This window comes from Onychostruthus taczanowskii, unplaced genomic scaffold (assembly GCF_017590055.1).
Source record: "Onychostruthus taczanowskii isolate IOZ18803 unplaced genomic scaffold, ASM1759005v1 scaffold17, whole genome shotgun sequence".
In the NCBI taxonomy this organism is placed as follows: domain Eukaryota; kingdom Metazoa; phylum Chordata; class Aves; order Passeriformes; family Passeridae; genus Onychostruthus; species Onychostruthus taczanowskii.
The window spans coordinates 836,511-857,493 of NW_024498906.1; the positions used below are offsets into that span (position 1 = coordinate 836,511).

The 20,983-nt window shown below is 38.8% G+C and overlaps 1 protein-coding gene across 2 annotated transcripts in view; it reads right to left on the reverse strand.

Annotated features, from left to right (window-relative positions):
* Positions 1 to 6,897: 6,897 nt before the first annotated feature.
* Positions 6,898 to 20,983, reverse strand: part of SCML2 (Scm polycomb group protein like 2) — a 72,238-nt gene continuing 58,152 nt past the window's right edge. For both annotated transcript variants that reach the window (XM_041399991.1, XM_041399990.1), the window contains exons 11-15: positions 18,818 to 19,000; positions 17,690 to 17,803; positions 11,542 to 11,823; positions 10,685 to 10,848; positions 6,898 to 9,197 (exon numbers count right to left, since the gene is read on the reverse strand). In XM_041399991.1, coding sequence (XP_041255925.1) covers positions 9,072 to 9,197; positions 10,685 to 10,848; positions 11,542 to 11,823; positions 17,690 to 17,803; positions 18,818 to 19,000 — 869 coding nt within the window. In that variant the 3' untranslated portion in view covers positions 6,898 to 9,071. The remainder of the gene's footprint in view (positions 9,198 to 10,684; positions 10,849 to 11,541; positions 11,824 to 17,689; positions 17,804 to 18,817; positions 19,001 to 20,983) is intronic.

Below are 20,983 nucleotides of genomic sequence, written 5' to 3' on the forward strand. Positions count from 1 at the left end.
CAGGAAAGCAGGCAATGGAAGCTGAGACAACATCCAAGCCTGTACTGTACCTTTATTGAAGTTATCAAGCAGTCAGACAGAGAATGAAATGGAGAAGCAAAAGCCTTTGGCTGTGAGCTGCTGACAGAGAGAAAAGAAGGGCATCAGCTTCAAAGACACAGCTCAGGCCACTGGGTGAGAGCAGGGAGAAAGGCAGGCACCGAGCCCAGAGAGGGCGATGCTTTCTTGGGCTGAAGGCAGCCAAAAAGTGAGGGCTGGGGGAGACCATATATCAAACAACACATGCAGAGCACACCAAGCAGTGCAACCTCCTGCTCCTCCTGCCCTGACAGCAGGGGACAAGGGGCAGAAACCATCCCAGCGGAAATGCAAAGGGAAGCAGAAGAGCAAAGGTAGCTGGTTTTGCCTTTCCCATGCCTGAGGGAACATATGTGACCTATATTCTCCTACCACCCACATTCCTATCTGCTATAAAATTGATATGCCACGATGTCTCACGATCAGTGCTCACTTTTTTAACCACTTCTACCCATTTTCTGCTCAGGCCTCCCAGAGCTCTGGGATGATTACATTACCTTGCACATCCCTGCAGAGGTTTGACCCATAGGGGCTCAAGAATCAGCTTCACACACATGCACATGAAAGGTTTCAGGGGAAACCGTTTGGCAGAGAAATGGCCACTGAGCATGGAAGGGAATGAATCAGAGAAGTCTGTGCCCCTTCACTTGCACAGAGGCAACTTGGGACTGTGATCCGACAACAGTAAGTGACTTGTTAACAGTTCTCATGAAGAATATTAAAACAATGAAAGCAGCAAAAAACAACATTGCATAATATCCTGGTGCCAGATGTTTTAGTTTGTTTTTGTGTTCAAGTTTATAAAAACATGTTGAAGGGCTCAGTCAAGGACCTTGTTTTCCTCTGGGGTCTGTTCCTGCCTTCCCAAAGGCAGACAGCCTGACACAGTGACATTAATAATGTTAATTTGTACACTTTCCTTTTTTCAGTCACCTTTCACTTTTTTTCCCAATGCTTCCTCCTCCTCCTATTTAAAGTTGCATTTCTCTTAGACTGCACTACATACCCCTAATGCTGAAGTTTTCAATTCAGAGTACTCTGGGGCAGTCTGACACACACAAGCAAATCCCCTAATTTTAGTGTGGAAAACCTATTTTCCACAGTTGTTAAAATCATGGTATTGCAATCCTGTTAGGAAAATCTGTTTTGTTGTTGAACCATCTGAAACATTTCTTCATGTTTGAGTAGAAATATTACTAATCGCTAAAATATTTAGTACTGCTTTGTGCCCATTTACCCCAAGCTCTCTTAGAATAATACTATAATATCCCAGTACTGAAATTGTTAGGATTCTTCCAAACTAAGATATGAAAATTAAAAGAGCAAACAGCAGAGTACAATCTAATCAAATATCTGGAAGGAAGGACTATTTCTACTTTTTTTCCAAGTGGAGCATCATTTTTTCACTGTTTGGAAGTGTGTTTCCAGTGAAACGCTGGTTACAGACACACTGCATCCCTGCATCACCCTGTGTCCCCCCCGCTTGCTCCTGGGATTACTAATGTTCCTTAGGCTACAGCTGTTTCAAAACGGTCACATTTTTTGCATTGTTTCAATATCATCCTTCCCACCACATCCTCATCAACAGTTCCCATCTTTCTTCGCTTAGGAACGAAGTTAGGCAATTATTTGTCCCAGACTGGCATCTCACAGAGCAAGGGCAGGCCACTGGACACAAAACAAGGAGGTGCTTCTTTGTGGAGTTTATGTACCCAAAGAAAACCCCTAGAAGTACCACCAGTAAGCATGGGAAAGCTATTGATTTTTGAGGTGTCTGATACACAAGTAATTTCTCACTTGTGGAGGAAAAAAACCCCAAACCCAACCTTACCTGCATTCAAAGTTATAAAGGTAACAATCAGATTTTTTTTTTTAAACAAATGTTTCAAAATAAGTATTTTGAAAGCTTGGCTCACAGAGCACAATCCAGTGTAAGACAGCATGTACCTACCCTTCAGAGACCCTCCACAGCTCAGCCATGATGGCACAAAGCCACCACACTCAATCTTACAGCCCAATGATGCATATGCCACACTCACCTAGAACCACCTGCATTTGTGTACACAGGGGTCAGAGTGGGGTTAAAAGACACCAACAGAATATTTCAGTGCTCGCTGTCTGCTTTTTGTCACAGCATTCTGTGCAACAACAAAGATCTAAGAAAGCACAAATATTCTCTATGGATAGAAGTTTGGCTAGGTATTTTGAACAACTGGACTTTAAAGCCAGACCTCTTGTGTGGTAGAACATGGCACCTGGCCAACATTGCTTGGTCACTGTAATGTGCACCTGAACATTTGCTTCTCAATGCCAACTAGGTCTTCCAATGAAGGACTCAAGTAAGAGGGTTGTTCCAGCTTACTTGCAATGAAGAGCACTTTAGGTGGGGAATTAGGTCATGTGCTGAAGTTGAAATGAGTATTGAGTCTCCCATGATAGAAACTGGCTAATAAAACCAGTAGAGTCAAGAAGTCTCTGTAAAGCAGACGTTGGTATTTTGTCAGATCACTCATACCCTCAAACTCCCATGGACTAAATTCAGGAAGAGTCTGGACAACTATGATACCAAGAAATGAAGTTACATTAAGTGAAACCCAAGCCTATGTTTCCCAGGTTTTGGCTCCTCAACTGGTCTGGCTTTAAAAGAAGTCATACGAAGAGCGAGTTGTTAGCAGCATCTAAGAAACAGTTTAAGGAGAGAGAGTGCATGTCCCAAAAACTGGGTTGGGAATTACAAGGATTTATCCCTTGTTTTCAGATAAAAGTATGTCAAGATAAGATTTCACATCCCTGATATGGTTCAAAATGTTTATTCTTAACTTTCCCATTAAAAATCCCAGCTTAACATGAACGGTCAAAGACACGAGTCATCTGTGAATCTGAAACAGTTTATCTTGACATATCCACCTGGTTTTCTCCTTCCTAATTTTCCATTACTTCATTCTTCATGTATTTTCCTTCCCATGTTTAGTGCAAGCAAACCCTATCAGTCATCCCAGCCTTGCATTTCTGTTTTCTTTCAAAACATTTAAACTTTCCCCAACCTGTTCATTTCCTGTAGCCAAACACCACCCAGACAATTACAATTAATATATTACAGTGAATACAAAGATGTATGAAAGTAATATGCTTCCTTTTGCTGAGCTGTCTTCTTGAAAACAAATGAACAGCTGATAGCAGTCAGGTTAAAAAAAAAAAAAAAAAAAAAAAAAAAAAAAAAAAAAAAAAAAAAAAGCCCCCAAACTAAAACCAACCAACCAACAAAACCTGCCCCCTGTCCCATTACCCACTCAACCTAATAAGAAATTATGTTCCAATATAACAATTATTAGCAATTATATTCCACCTCACCCCTAAAGTACAAGCATAAACCAAGGGTAGACTAAAACTGAGCATTTATTTATTAATTTCTCCCACCCCACAATTTTGCTCATATAAGCACAGGGACTTAAATAGAAAAACACTTTGTAGACCACACCTTGAATAACATTGTGCAGGTGAGAGGCATCTGTTCATAACAGAGTATCATGTACATCCCCAGGCAAGGGCTGAAATCAGTAGCAATCACTGCTTTATCAGAGATAAAGCAAGAAAAAGCTGCAGACTCCTTCCCTTACTTTTCATAACATGCAGGATTAAAAAGCACATGGGAAGAGCCTTCCTTCAAAAGGGTTTTCAATAAGAGGAAACGTGTTCTGCAGCACTAATTTGGAGAGATGGAAGTTGTGGAAGAGTTCAGACCTGTTTGAAAACCTCACTCTTGGAAATCTAGACAGCATTAGCCCAGTTGCTTAGGGAAACAGTGCCTCCATAACTATTAAAAAAAACTAAATATGAGAAAGGGAAAATATTCAGTAAAATCATGACCTCTTGCATTTGAACACCAGAGTTTCTAAGGTGTACAACCATTCATTACGTTTTTTTCCCACTGCCAATTCCCTCAGAATCTGCGTGGAAGGGTAGATGAGTCTGTCTTTCCAGATCTGGATCTCAGAGCTGGGACAGGCAACACTGGGTAATGGCAATTGTCATGGTAGTTTTGTGGCATATTCATCCAGCTGTCACAACTAGAAAGGAAGCATTGGCAGAGAGGGTTTCTGCCAGCTTCAAGCTGTACATCTGTTCACGCTTGTCTGTTCAGACAACACGGGATGCAATCTCCCCTTCCCCTTGTGCTGGCATCTGTTTGCTTGTGCTGTTTGTCCTCAAAGGCCTTAGATTTCAGAAGCTGGAAATTGAATCTCTGTGGATGAAAATGCCTTCGTGTATTTTATAAAGAAAAGAAGTAGAGGTGTGCAGCCTTCGCTATTAGCACTAAACAATTCCCCTGCAGTTAATGAAAGCTGAAATAAAACTAGCAGTGGTCCATAAAGCTATGAGGAGAAGCAGCTTGTGGTACTCCTCAGCATGTACAGCAGGACTGGGATATTCTAGAGCTGATAGAAGCTAATTCTGATTCAAATGGGACAAATTACAGCTAATCAAAATTATCTGCTAGGACAGGGATGGATGATTATGTAAGTGAGGAATTTAAAAGCCCGCTGGATCACTGTAATGGCATATTTTAAGTACTCATAGGACTCTCATCATCTACCACAGCCACAATAATGAGGATTTATTTAGAACAAACCATCAGAGAACAAAGTAGCAAAATACTTCACCATTAAATAACCCCTCAACTCTATCTCTGCAGTTTTCACACTAAAAAAACTAAAAATATATATAAAATGTTATGTATACAGTTGCAGACTCAGAGTTTACAACAGACTCTTCAGATTTTAACAAGTCTCAAAATGGCTCTGCATGACCTTTGAAATAACAGGAACACTGACAGTTGGGGAACACAATCCCAGGATTATGGGCTAGTTAGTAAGTTTTACAGAGTGAAAGATTATAATCAAGGCTTGAAAAAAAAACCAGCAATCACTTCACCACTAAAATGGACATGAAATCAGCTTTTGCCTCCCTGCATTACTCTTAGGCAGCTCCAAATGAGCACTTTTTACTCACTCCCACGGTTTTACATGTAATAAAGGTAGAGAGGAGGAATATATGACCTTTGAAATGGATCTCAAGGAGGTCTCTCTTTTTTTTCTTTTTTCCTCTTCAAGCCAAGCCAGTGTAACTCTACACAGCCTCAACTCGGCAGAAAGAGCGACAAAAAGATGAAGAAGCTCATTGCTTAGAAGAGGTTCACACCTCTTCATTCATTTTACTCTATTATGTAACTAGCTGGCCAATCAAAGAAAAAATACTGCTATCATTCCCTTTTAAAATGTGTTTCTCTCCATGATCCTGCATTAAAATAGACAACATTCTATAGCTAACAAAAGAAGACTGGGGAAAACTTGGGCCCGCTGCTGAATGAGGTGGGGGACCTCATTACATAGAACATGAAAAAGGCTGAATTACTGAATACCAGCTTTGCCTCAGTGTACCCATATTTCAATTCTCTGAATTTCAGCTTAATTTAAATTAAAGACAAGCACAAAGAAACTTTTATCTGATCAGGTTAAAAGTTCAAGATTTTAGTCGTCCCCACCCAGGGCTCATTTTTCCCCTACAAAAATACTTGAGATACTCAAATTTAGAATTTTTGTATCATGTTCAGGGCTTACATAATCACATCCAAAGACTCACATAAAACTGTCAGAGTTACAGAGAAGGTTAACACCACTTTTTGCAAATTCTATCCCTGACTGCAGAGGAAGAAGAGTTTCTACCAATATAATGAGTAATAAGATTAACATCATTGTGCCTGTGTCTACCACCTGAAATAAAAAATGGTGTGTCTTTATCCAAAGCAACAAAAAAAGGGAAAATGCTCCATCCTTCAAGCCAACATTGACAACATGATATTGTTGTCTTTCACTGTCATTCCTACCTATGTGTGGAAAAGTTCTACAGTATCTATACTGCCACACCCTACCCTACAGACTTCTTCAATTCCACTGCTGCATAGGTGTTCTGCAAAAATAATTTTTAGAGCTGCTAGTCCTCCCAGGCAGCAGTATTTTAACTTCCAAGAGTCCCACGATGCACTGAGGAGTTATGGCACTGTCTTCCAAGATGACCAAAAGTTACAGAACCAGATAAACAGATGAATCCATGTTGATAGAAAAGCAACTTGGAGAAACAAAGAGACTAAATCATATTGTCTTGTATATCAAATAAACACCAAAAAGATACTAAGTATGTTCTGAGAGAGATCAGACGCAAAATGCCTCTGGACTACTGGCACTGCCAACTTCCAATGCTCATCAGCTGCCAGTGACAGTTGTGAGGTTACCATTAACCCAATCCAAGCTCCTTCTCAGGCACTGGCTGATTGCTGGTAACAGATTGCTGGAACAAGAGACTTCTGTATCACAGAAATAAGAAAGCTTGAAGTCTGCGAAGTTCAAACTTACTGCCATTAACTGCTTGCATACTTCATATCTTTATCTGAACACAGCACAAACAGTTTTTATCAGCCTCTTTTCCTCTTTGGTTATATGAGAGTTCTATAAGCTCTAAGTTGCAAAATGAGATATACAAAACAAAATAGTTAAATAACTAGATAAGTTCTTACTTTGAAAGCACAGAACAACCCAAATTCAAACATTAATTGCTTCAGATGAACAAGGTTGTAATGATCTTACCCTTTTCATTAAAACCTCCTTATATCAGATGTTTCCACAAACTGTCAAAAACTGCCAAATGCCAGATCAGACAGCCACCCTTGCCTATGCAGAGAGCACTCACATCCACACAGCATCAAACAGAACAGACAGCTACAACAATGAACAAACTATTTTATTTTTCTTGCTAGGTAAGAACATCCCACTGAAAATAAAGAATAAAAAATATATTCTGTTGTAAGACTCTGAATGCTTGAAACTCACGCAACAGCACACGAAGAAATTCTGGTACAACAACATCACAGTTATCTTTGTGCACATGGGTACACAGAAAGCCTTGAACAAATATTTATACCCATAATAGTGCCATGTACAAAAGACCAAACATAAAATTCAAACACCTTTGTTTTTCTTATGCCAAGGGCAATGTAAAAAATAAAAACTGCTTTCAGTTAATTACTTCCATTTAAATTGTATGGGATCTTTTTATGCTGAAGAACCCAAATTCAGCATAATAAAGCACAGAAGAAGTAGTATACAATTATATATATGTATAAACAATATACTAAACACATGGGGCATGATGTTTTCATTACTATATAATTTCTGGTGTAACCATATGAAAGTGAAGCCAGTATTTTTCTAACACCAAGAGAAAATTCTCTGTTTCTTCGATCAATGCTCTGACATTTTCTCACTATAAAGAGCATGCCTGTATTGTATCATCTAAGCATACATGCACCACAAAAGATATGCAAAACAAATTGATACAGATAAACTTTAGTGTCAAATGTCTAATGATGTAATAACAAAAACAATTCTCAGGGCCCAAATGACTTTCTGAATTGAAATTGCATTGCCGTCACTTAAAATAACAAAATACTTGGACTTGTGAGTCACAAAATTCACTGTTCTCTAGCAGTACCTCTGCTGAAATTTGATGAGTATCAGTCTATGGGTAAAGAAAGCCATTTTCAAAAAAGGAATTTGTAAAAAATACATTTATACTATATGCTTTCATATAAAAAGGCATTAAGAAATATAATAAATCCTACCATTTTAGGACTACACCTTCCCTAACAAACAGTTTTATCACTTGACTATTACATACAGTACATTCAGTTTCCTAAACAGAAAGTATATTTTCTTGTCCCTGATGTATTTTACAACTGGCAGTGACAACAAACTGTTTTATTATCACCACTCATTCTTGCAGCTTATACAAACAGCACCAATTTTACCCAAAAAAAGGTTTATCAGTTACATAGTAGCACTTCCTCACAGGAAATATAAACCCAAAACATTGGAACCAAATGTGTCTTTCCAAATATATAACAGAATATATGGCTCAGAGTTAAGGGATGAGTAACCAGGAGTATTGCATAGTACAGGGATCTTGCCTGTATGAATAAAAACACCTTTTGATTGTTTGTCACCTTCTGACTCCAAGAACAAATTAAACAGGTGCTAATGAAAGTAATACACAACCAAATTTAATGGTAAAAAAAACAACAAGAAATTGTACAGTTCTCTCTGGCACAGTGCAAAGTACACATTAAAAAACTGAAAATATATGTACAGTGTGTATGTATATTTTTATATAGTATGTATTTCCCTGACACATACACGTGTACATATAAAAAGCATGAACACATCCATGCCAAACTTAGCAAAAAGATGGAATGTTTAATATGTGGGTGCATTGTTCCAGTGAAATCAGTCTGTCTCAGAAATGGCTGTTTATACAGCCAATATGACCTTCCATGAAACAGAAATATTTACTGCCTGCCTAAACTGACAATATATGATACATTTGTCCTCATAACTTCCCAAAGGACTGATAATCACACTTTATAAAAGCTTATATTTGTATTAAGCCCTCTCTTCCGTTACCCTTCCTCTCTTCTGAAAGACCAGAATATTCACTAGAGAGAGGAAATCTTCTATTTTAAGATTTTCTTGCAATATAAAAGTTTACAGCTGCTCCTGTAAAAATTAGTAACACCTGATGCTGGTTTAATTTCTTATTTCCCTTTGGGATTCAGCTGTTTTGGTTCTGGATATGAACACGTTGGCTGAAGCCTGTAACACAGAACACAGGTTCCAGGATTTGAAGAGCATTGTTACCAGACCTGCCCACACCCAGTATGATCAATTGTCCTTCCCTGCCAACTTGCTGTGAAAGAGTTTGCAAAAATACTAGAATGTAATACACATCCCTCCCCCCCCTTATCCTGAATGTCTCTTTTACAATTCAAGGCCACTTTCAAAAAATAAAGGTTTCTATCAGCAGAAGCGTTTCGAATCCAGGCGATGGCTGTGAACCTGAGAGCTTGGTGTGATCCCAACTCGTGTTTGTGGTATCCTCACTGGCTAGAACTTTCCTTGTTTAAGTCGTTCAATGTGGTAGCACAACTTTAGGGCAGGCCCCAGCTTCAGTCCCATATATTTCATTATCATATCACTCCTCAGTAAAAGTAGTGCCTTCCCATCAATTTCCTGCAGAAGGAAGAGAATAAAGACAACAGACAACTACTTTAATAAGCTGCATGGTAAAATGGAAAAGTACACTACAGTTGTTTATACTGTAGTAAAAATATATCTACTATATATAAAACAGTAACTGTAAGTTTGAATTTACAGACCACTGAAATTTAATTTGTTTTAGTATTTTTAAATGTGTGATTAAGTATTTGAGATGTTAAAGAAAGAAAATTGTAGTAAATAAAAGAAACTGACCAAAGAGCCCTCAGAATTCGGGTTTCCAACCAGGAAAAAAAGTGAATGGGTCAAGGGAAAAAATAAAAAGAAGTTGCAAAGGAAGGTCTGTGCAGTTAGAGATTAAATGATCCAAGCACTGAGGCCTTGCACTGAACCTTGAAAACAGCTGTGGGAGGATTTTGGCATGCATGTGCAAATGGTCATATGGAGGAAAGGGCTAGAGACCATCTAAATATGGGAAATGAGACAGATCTACTTCCATGTTGAACCAAGGAGACTGTCAGGATCAAGACCAAGGACAACCTAGTCAGATTTCAACTGTCTGACTGAGAAGCTGCTGAAATATGACAGTCCTAAGCTCTTAGTATCATTACATACCACAGACAGGCAATTAGTTCCATAAAGCACCATAAAGAGAAACACTCTCTCTTACCTTTTTAAACAGAAACCTGACAAAACAAGTGACACTTACTGTTGTTATACAACTAAGAATAAAATATAAGACGAGAATCTGTACTGGAAGTTATTTTGATTTTTCCTTCCAATCCAGCTTACTCAGAGATTAAACTGTTAGGAGGAGCTGGAGTAGAACATGGGTGAAATACTACTAAAGAGAAAGCCAATCCCTTTTTGGAGGGTCATATATGCAATAAAATAAGAAAGCAGCTCTTTACTGAGCAACCTACCATAGAAAGGTACAGCAAGAAGAAATAGGGGAGATCAAACCTACCACAAACTGATACAGCTCCTGTCTCTAAAGATAACATCTAGTCAGACCTATAAAACTCTAGACATTGTTTTCTCAAACAGATTAATTAAATATTTCAGTTCTCTGAATTTTAGTATCAATGACCAAGTGCCTAGCTAATGATGGGTGACATCATCTCTGCTCTAGAAGATTAAATCTCCAAAACAGGGGGACCGAATGCTCCACACTGTACCTGAGAATGCCATTGTCTCTAAAGCACCAGGGAGGACAGGGGTATCGTGGATGTTGGCCATTAGAACTTGTGCACTTCCAGGCTGGCATTATTCCACATACAATGGAAAGAGGTGGCTATTTATGTTAGTCTAGCAAGACTGAAAGACAGAAAAAATATACTGCAGGAGGGGTGTCAGGTAGAAAAGTAACTTTCTACCTCTCTCTAATGTATCAGGAGAGTCTGCTCCATCTCCGGCTGTGAACAGACTGATAGACATGAAAGTTGTATTTTAAGAGATTAATATGATACAATCTACTAGAACAGAATGGACAAGCATCATACATGTCTCCTGAAGAGTTCTGCATGTGGAGCCAGTGCCCGTGGATCAGCTTCTTTCACAAAACGCACTACTTCCTCTATTGACCAAGTGGAAGGATCCTTATTCAATATTCTTGAAGGTTCCCTTTTTAGTGAATTCAAATCCGGTCCAGTTGTGGAACTTGCAGCTTTTAATACAAAAATATTGTGAAAGGAAGAAGTGTCACTAGTTTGTACAGGGATAACACATTTCATTTCACATAAGACACTTTAATATTACCTTATGGCATTTATTATGCATTGTTTGCAATATATTAAAATGAAAATATGCTTTATTTTCCTTCTAATAATACTGAAATGTTCCTTTTGTCATTAAATGACTTCTATAACTGCAAGTATTACAGCAGCACAAATTAGCACTGTGACACACCTAGAGGGATTAGTTTTACTTTTACTTGGCTCCCAGGTCCCAAGATGCTATTATCTGGGAATGAGGCAAAGGCAAGTGAAGCTGTGCAGACAGTGGGAGAGACAGTAGGAAACCCTATCCCTGTATTTCAGCACCATGGCAATATTTGATAAGATGCTCAGGAAGTGAGCTGCATATAGCTATCTGTGTCTGCTCTGGCTTGCTGCAGGGTCCATCACAGCAGCAAGAAGAAGCTGCAGCAGCAAAGACCTTCCCTGGCTTGCACTACACTATTAACACTAACAGGCTTAAGTTCTGTATTTCCAGTTACACTAGCAAGCCTGACACGCTTGGCAACAGCACATTTCACTCCGTAAGCAAAATCTCCAATGGCAAAGACCTTCTTTATTCATAACTTTGCATGTTAATTGAAGCAGTTACATATTCTGGAAGGTTTTGTGTAACAGCATACCTTCAATCCGCCTCTGTATGCGATTCCTACTGACTTCATAGTAGCCGCTGCTCCCAGCCGAGCTCAGGGACAGCCTGCGCAGGACTGGGGCTGAATTTGAGGTAGCAGTTGCTGGCTGATGGGAATTTCTGTAATATGCAGCATTTCCCGAAGCGCGGTACTCCGTGGAATTGCGACAGGCCGGCTTTGACGGATTTACAGAATTAAGTGCAGAATCCATAGAATCCTCAGAAAATCGGTGTTCTTTGGAAATGCTGTTTTCCTCTACAGGCAATGTTTCTGCTACACAAACAAAAGGCAAGCAACAATATGTTCAAAGTGATGGACATTACACCTTTGTTACTTAAGGCCTTGCTATGTTCTCTTGAAGGTACTGACATATTGTAATCCTTTTAACAAATCTCTTGTGAGACAATCACTGAGACTGAATGTTTGTCCCTTTTCCTCAACTCATCACTGGGCTCTTATTGTATTTTCAAACATTATTTTTGTAGCAAAAGATTTAATATGTCAAGTTTGAGACATTCTTCCATTAATCATTTCAATTGTACTTACTGAAAGCTATGAGCAAGGAAATGATAGAGGAATTTTTTTTTTTTGTGAAACTGTCTGCTGTAAATATTGATACATCAAATAATTTTAGTCAAGAATTTTACTGCTTTTTAAACACATCATTAAAAAGCCAACCATTATGTAGCATTTATTCTTCAAGACATTTTTAATACAAAAAAACCACTCATGTTAACTAACAATTGTTTAGTAAGTTCTAAACAACAGAGTTACCAACTTCATAAAGAAAACAAGTGGACAATTACAATCTATGAACCCCAACAGGTTCAGACAGAAGAGCCATTATTACAAAGGGAAGAGGTTACAGACAAAGCCACAGAAGGCTGAGTGCCTAGTATGGCACACTAATATAACAATGTTTTGACCACCCTGCTTTATCTACACACAGTTCTTTTTTCAAGGTCTCTAACTGCAGACTCTGGAAAGCTAAAAATACAGGTAAATTACTGGGCCTACAAGCAAGTTAAAAAAAAAAAAAAGTGAAGTCTCAGGAGAGGAGTAAAACAATATTCTAGTTCTTAAGTCTTTTTAGCAAATTTATATTCTACAAAAGAAAAACAACATGCACTCAGAAGACTTGTGAACTTTTAAAGTCTGTCAATACTGATTCAAAGCCACGTGAGTGGAGTTCAGCATGTCCCTTTCACTGGGCCATGAGACAGGTTTGCTTGATTACTGAAAATTCCACTACCATTCAGCCCAATTCAAGTCTGTTTGAGAGAAGCATGCCATGAGGAAAAAAAAGCCAAATCAACAGGAACACTAATCTATTCTCTAGCAAACACAGACATTCCCCTCCGTTTGCATCAGACCAGTATCTAGCACAAGGAAGAAGTTGGAAGCTTGATGCACAAATCTGTATGAAACAAATGCTGCTTTGGCAGTAGAGTTAAGAGCTGGAAAAATATAGCTAACAAGTTCACAGAAGTGTAAGCCCCACACTACCATCTTGAAAATAACACTACTGAAGTTATAAAACATATGCTATTGAGGCAGCATATTCTTTGGAATAAGAACTGGTATGTTCTGCAAACCAAGTTCCTGAAACAAGCTTTTTACTACCCTTCTTATATGAAAACTTGCAAGAATTTATTGGGCAAATGCCCAATTAAAACCAAAGGAAGAGTATTTTCCTAAAAAACCTAGTGACCTTCTCAAACCTGCTTTCAACTTGCTTGAGGTTCTCTTCTGAACCTCTTGCTTGAGGTTCTTCTCTCAGGATCTCTTTCTTAATCCTGTTTAAAGTGTAGTACAGTGAAGAACTGTTAACGTGTATTTTGACCTTGAAACAGCATAACCCTGAAAGGGAGTTAAAGGCTCTCAGAGAGCCAGCTCCCTACTGAGTGAATTCAGTAAGGCAAGACCACAGAATCACAGAATGGAACCACAGAATCCTTTCAGCTGGAAAAAGCCACGATGACCATTGTTAACCCAGTACCACTGTGTTCACCACTGAGCCACATCTACATGTATTTTGAATACTCCAGGGATGGTGACTCAACCCTGGGCAGCCTGTTCCAATGCATGACAAGACTTTAGCAAAGAAACTTTTCCCAATACCCAATTTGAACTTCTTCATGTGCAACTTGTGGCCATTTCCTCTTGTCCTAACACTTGGGAGAAGATATGAATTCCCACCTCCCAATAACCTTTCACATAACTGTAGAGCACAGCAAGGTGAAAGGAGGTGAGCACTTCCACCAGCTCCCTCAGTACTCCTGGGCAGATTCTGTATGGTCCTAGAGACTTGTGCACATTGACTATATGGTCCTAGAGACTTGTGCACATTGTGCACAGGTGGTGACCATTTTCCCTTGGATTGTTGGGGATTCAATCTGCTTCCCGTCCCTACCATCCAGTTCAGGATGCTGGGTACATGGAGAACAACTGATCTTAGTACTGAAGACAGAGGAAAAGGAGGCATAAAGTACTTCAAACAGCCTTCCTAAAACTTCATCACTTTGTTTCCCCCCACATGCAATAAAGGCTTGAGATTCTCCTTAGCCCTCCCCTGACTGCTGAGAAAAATGAAACAAAAATTTTCTTGTCTTTTATGGCAGTAGCTAGATTAAGTTCTATTTGGCCTTTGACCTTTACAAATTTTGCCCCAAATAACCTAATAGCATTCTTGTAGTCCTTCTGATTTTCCTGCCCCTTCTTCCAAAGTCCTTTTTTTCCCTGAGTTCCAGCCAAACTTTTCTGTTCACCCAGGACAGTCTTCTTCCAGGCAGGCTTGTCTTTCAGCATGTGAGGACAGCCTGCTCCTGCATCTTTATGTCCAGCCTTCCTGGACTCCTTATCTTTTACTAAATTTGATGGTCATGGAATAAAGAAGCTTTTATGGATACAACTCCTTCTCTTTCATACAAATAACTTTCAAAATAACCGCTGCAAAACTTTCTAGTTTGTCAGACCTGAGTCACAAAAACAAAGAAGCTACTGAGGTATTTGAAGAAAAGAAAGAGGAAAATAAAAGTCTTTCTATTTCTCAGAAGTACTTACAGCAACTTACCGAGATTAAAAACAGAAGGTATCATTCCACAGAATTTCAGAGAGACTTTAAGAGATTAAGACAATGATGCACACTATAAAATTAAAAAGTAGCCAACCAAGGGAAAATCAGAGCTGTGGAGAATGAAACCACATCTCAGTCCAAGGCTGAAAGGCAGAGGTGATACCTTAAATTGTTACAGCAAAGCTGTATGAAGGAGCATAAGGTTTAACTGACTGAACCTGTACATTCAGATTTCAGAAGTCTTAAAAGGTAGGATGGAACAATGGAGACAACACTCCCCAGCAGACAGTTTCAACTGGAGTATTATAGCATATATCAGCCATGTAACATAATAAGAAAAAACATTTTTAAAAGTTTTATGGTAAACTAGCAGGAACCTGGTAGTATGTTGTTTTTGTTTGTTTGTTTTTTAATAATTGGTTTACATTATCTTTGTCAGGATTTCTGTGGGAAAAATGTTAAAAAATTACTGCATTGCAAAAGAACTTAATTGTATTCATTCCAATTATATCCCAGGTTTCTCTCTGATGTTAAATATCCTGAAGGAAATAGTAGGTTTGGGAAAGATCGACTCTGCTTTTTTTTCTCCAAGATATCAGCATTTGAATTCATCTTTCTGTAAATTCTAAACTCATATACACAAGATGGAAAAGCTGGCATATTTCCCCTCATTTTTTTTAGGTAAGACTTTCTGTTCAGTAGCTACAGTATCCAATCCACTTTCCAATCCATCCATCCAGCTTCTCCACAAACAAAATGCAGCAAAATTGGCATCTAGGAAATGGAGCATTGCAATCCATGGAGCGACACAGTTCCCCTACCTTGGCATTTTGAGCAGCTGTGAATAACAGAGGTATGGAAGGAGATGGGAGGCTCCACTGCAGAATGCCTGACCACTGGGTAGATTAATGAAAGGCCAGTAAGAGGCCTTAAGTTTCAAATGTAGGGATGAGAGCTGACTGTTTAGGCACTGAAGCCTTAGCAGGAACTGGATGTTTTGTTTTCTTGAGGCTCTTCTGGGAATTAGAAGCCAGTTGTTCTGTCTCATACATAACAAAATGATGTAATTGGACACAGTAGTAGGAACACTCTGTTTTCAGGGGAAGGGAGTCTGAGTTATTCCCCACTCCCTCCTTCTTCATCTTTCATAACTTTAAGAAGAAACTGTTACTGAGCAAGAAAGGCAGCAAAACCTGCAAAGCATATCCCTGAGCAGATCAGAAGGAAAACGAGCCGTTTGAAAGACTTTCCCACAATTACTCCATTTTTTCTTCAAATGATATTTCAAAACAACTATTTTAAGACAACTGTGACTGTGTCTCAGTGGAACCAGAACTTTTTGGGGGCAGATCTTTCTTGTTAACCAACCCATGACTGACCGCTACAAAATTGCCTCCAGATTTTCAGCAGAGGACATTGTCCTAATGGGAAACACACAATGCTAGAGAACACTTTGCCTGTTAAAATACACAGAGTACAAATTCAAACCTCTGAAACTATGGAAAAACACTTACTTTAATTACTTTTTATTCAAGTAACTGCATTTTACAATGAACTAGTGATCTTAAAAAGTACTTTAAAGGGTACCCTAACTCCATCTGTAGAAGATCCACTAGCAAACAAGGAATAAAAAGCAGTATGTGCACTCATGTTTACTTGAGTAAGATTTCTTACAACATACTGCAGATCTACTTAAACATTTGTTTTGCTCCAAATGAAACAACTTCATTTGAGTGTTAAGTGCTCCACACTTATTATGTTAGTACCAGAAATGTAACTGAGATATCTAATGTATCTCTAGAATTAAACCAGAACTTCTTTTGTGAAGACACAGAAGTCAATAATCAATGCAGAACTGTATACAATAACAGCTACTGGAAATATAAAGATGTGAATTTGTTATATATACACAAAATAATAAGACATATAATTTTAAGTAAGTTATTGTTTGGAACATTTTAATTTTACATCCTTTTCTGCTTTAACTGTAGTCTTTTGGCTTTTTAATATGCACAGAAGAGATATCCTGCCTCCACTCATGGTAATAGATACAAAATCATTTCAAGGTCCCAAACAAAAAGAAAGAAAAAAAGGAGGAAAAAAATACTAATCCCCACTATACTTCAAAAAAGCCCTTGGAAATGATGTGCACCATATCTTGCTGCAAGAGAAAGTATGTATCAGATGGGATAAGTCAGTATCATCAACTTACCATGTCTTAACAAGTTAAATAGCAAATACTCAACCATTCTGCTGTGTCTCTCTCACTGACATTTAAACCTAGATGCTTTACTTCACATCTGAGGCAGACTAAGACTAGACATGTGCTCAGTTACTGCAGCTGAGCTGCAGCACAGGAAGAAGTGTTATTTTATCTGTGAACTACACCAGCCTAAGAGTGAGCTGTCACTCAGGGGGCAAACTGCCCCCTGGCCATGGCTGCTTTCCACTCAGCCCTTCCCTGTGCTCATCCAAGTCCACAGAGAGTCACTCCAGAGAAGTAAAACAAGACTCTTCACCAGAATTTTTTCTGTGATTTTGTTCAGTGCTTCAGCTCACTACCCAGCCAGGGAAAGGGAGGAGGGAGTGGGCTAGGACACAGTGCAGGGATAAGGAGGCAATAAAAGCAGGAGCAGCACAACTTCCACTGGCAGCTAGCTAGCCATAAACTCAGCTGAATTGTTTTACAAGAGTGCACCCTTACTCACTTAATGAACCCAGCCTGGAGTAAAGAGTTGCCTCCAATTATCTCCTAACCCATTTCAAGGCAATTGGTTTTCTGCTCAGCAGCCCTACATGGAGCAGGAGGCTTCATCTGTCACCTGAGTGCCTGAGCCCCTTCACAGAAAAGGCTGTGGGTTTAGGTAAAGCACTGCTGGAACTTGCAGTAGATCTTCCTTAAGTGCAAAATCTGTGCCAGTGATCATTAATGAACATACTTCCACCCTGACCTGTCAAAGGCTAGAGACAAACCAGATACATATGTTGTACTCAGTCCTTTTTGACTGGAAATACTGAAACCATAAATAATCCTCATATATAATTCTGACATAATGTAATTACCTTCAGATGGATGAGCATCGTTTCTGGGAAGCTTAGGGGAAAGAGGAGCAGTGTATGGTGGAGAGTCCTGAGGGTATCGTTTAGCACTCCTGTTTTCAGGTATTTCTTCTTTGGCTGTGAAGAGGAAAAGTCACTACCTGTTACTCTAGCATAAAGCTGCTCATGGATTAAGTCCAGAGACAGAAGCAAAGACAGACATCAGCCATTCACCAGGTTAGAGTTCCATTTCTTGCGTCACACAGACTCAGTCACTTCAATACAAAATTTCAAAGCTGAATAACCTCGACCCTGTCTACCTTCCTGAACAGTTAAACAAAGAACTTTCATACAATAGATAGAATTATAAACATAATTTCTGCATTGGAAAGAGGAAAAACATTTTCTACAGCAGCACCCAGGATACAGACTCAGCTATCAAAGAGCTCTGAGTAAGTTTCACTGCCAATACAAAACTTGTGAAATTGTCTTGATAACAAAGGTATCTCAGCTGTGACTCCTGGCTTTATCTGGGACTTTTAATACCAGGTCCTACAAAAACCTGTTGGGAGATCTTGGGCAAGTAATTGCATCTCCCCTTCACTCTACATTCCTGGTGCAGTAAATATACTGGACTCACACAAAATTTCACAAGCAGCCAATTTCACAAGTTTTTCTACTAGATCATTGGACTGTACATAGTAGAATGTAAAAATTTTTGAGCCACCCCTAAGTAAGGTAAAAAGAGAATAAAAACCTTCATACTTGTGTTGAACTCCCTTTCAGGGGAAGTGCCTTCTCACAGGGAGCAAGCATCTTTTGGTAAATTTAGTTTATGAGCCGAACATAAATTTAACAAATGAAACGTGAAGTTTAAAGCTTGTCTTTTTAGCAGTATCACTGTGATTAAGTACATATGTTTTCTGACTTGCCTACAAGGAGAAGTTTGCTGAAGAAAATTATTTCTGCACATGTGGTATGACCTATCCATTACTGTCAAAGCACTTCCACACTGGAACCAATTCACTAAGAACTGAAGTGTATTAATTTCAAGCAATTCTTGTCACAGAAAGACTAAAAAGTTGCATCTCCTAAAGCCCCCACATTTCTCAGAAATATCAGCATTTGAAAGTAACAAGTGAGTAACAGTACCTGGCTTACTCCTATCGTACTCCATAGGACTGTGTGCACATCCCATGTAAGGGCTGAAAGGCTGGCTACTGAAGAGATTATCACATTGCAGACTGTGGCAGAGTTTCTCCAAGAAGCGCAGCACAAATGATGCACTGTTTACAGAAGGAAGATTGATGGCATGCTTTTCCCCATCAAAGGAAGCTGTGAATAAGAAGATTATGTCAAACACCCCCCAAGCATCAGGAAGTATAGTAAAACACCATCATTAACTTAAAGAAGAAGACATCCAGATTTGATTTAAACCATGCAAGACATGAGAGGAGTAAACAATCATGCTGATAGTTCAAAAAATTTATATCCAAAGGACTGATTTCACCTTCCATGGGATCCATGTCAATTTAAATTTGCTCTATGGGAACTTATTTTAATAAAATAATTTTGGATTCACACCAGTATAACAAAATTTACAACTCCCTCGCCACTGAAACTTTATGTGGAATTTCCATCCCTTACAAAGCAGCAAACTCTCCACCACCTATTTATAGGAGATAGCACAAGAAAAACCCTTTACAATACTTGCTAAAAAAATACCCCACAATCCTCCAAAAAATCAACAAAAAGCCCAAACAGTTATTTTAAAAAAACCAAACAACCAAAAGCCAAAAAAAACCCTAAAGAAATTAAACAAAAAATTTAGTATTTGTTTTTCTCAGTTTCTAACTGAATGGAGAATACTTGTGGTAAGGTGCTGGCATCCATTACCATTGAAATTCTGACTTAGAAATTGTTTTGTCATTTGCTATTTTATCCCTAGAGAAATCTATCCTGCTGTCAACACTACAGTGGTCAAGCACCCATTTATTTCAACAGGAGTTAGGTGGCAGAGATACCACAGCAGCCACAAATGGATCTGCTGTCTTTTAAACTGAGTGATTACAAAAAGCCTGGATATATGCCTATGTCTTTTCCTTGTTGATCTCTTTCCTTGCCCTCAAACAGTGTGGCAGCTGAGGATATTTTTCTTTTTGTGAAAATTAGAAAGGTTTGGAAAAGAATCAATACTACAGATACATGGATAAATAATTACATCAGCTGAAACTTTTAGTTACTTGTGATTAGGAAGGCTTTAGAACAAAGCAGGAACAAACTTGCAACTTAAGCTTAGGGCTGAAAAGAAGCGGCATAAACACCAGGTTTATGCATCAATTTGTCTTTTTTGTTTTCAGCCTGTCATGCAGCTTTCTGTTGTTAACATAAGTTTCCAAATGATAAGCAGAGCTTTAAAGGATCACATTTTGTTGGTAGCAGATGCTTAAAAAAAAAAAAAAAAAAAGGCCAGAAATTACAAGAAAGCCTTTACTCACAGATCTGAATTCAGGAATATTTCCATATTGTGTTACAAAAGAGACAGATAATATACACAAAACCAAAGAAAATGCCTAAGTCTAGCATATTTTAGGCTTCCTTATGAAATCTGAAGTGTCAATTACTTACACTGCTGATGTAAGGAAGCTTCTGATTAATGTGAATTATCCAGCCAGCATCAACAACAATGAGCTGCCTCTTCCATCTGCTTTCATGACAGACCGACCAGTGCAAGTGCTTGAAGTCTAAGAGTCAGTACTACAACACTGAAGTGTTCCCATGGCCTATTAAGTTTATTCCAGGCTCCAATGTCCAAATGAAATGCTAATGATTAACAGTCCCACATGTAGCTCAGACACAAGGTCCTCTACATCCTGTTTGGAGAAGGAGTCTCCAAAGGCAAATTTTTGCTTGGAACTTAACCAGTTCTGGAGAGCAAATGGGCTGTGAGACCTACCATAGCTTGACCCCCTGACAAATTAACTGCAAGGTAGTAGTCAGCTACAGCAGAAATTCAAAATGCTCTGTAATACACTTGTGGATCTTCCTATACAGCCTTTGGGAAAACATCTTATTCTATACCCCTTAATTTCTCATTTGGAAAAGAAAGCATTGAAAAGAACAATGTTAGTCAGGAGTTGTCAAGAGGATAAAGCAAGAAACAGCTGAGGTGTTGGTGACTGCCCCAGCAAAACATGTGAGAAAAATCCACAAATAAAGAGCCAGTGCAAACACAGCTCCCCCAGACTCTTTAACACCTGAGGGCACCCATACAAACTCCAACCAAGGGTGTGGGATCCAGATCCACAGGCTCAACTG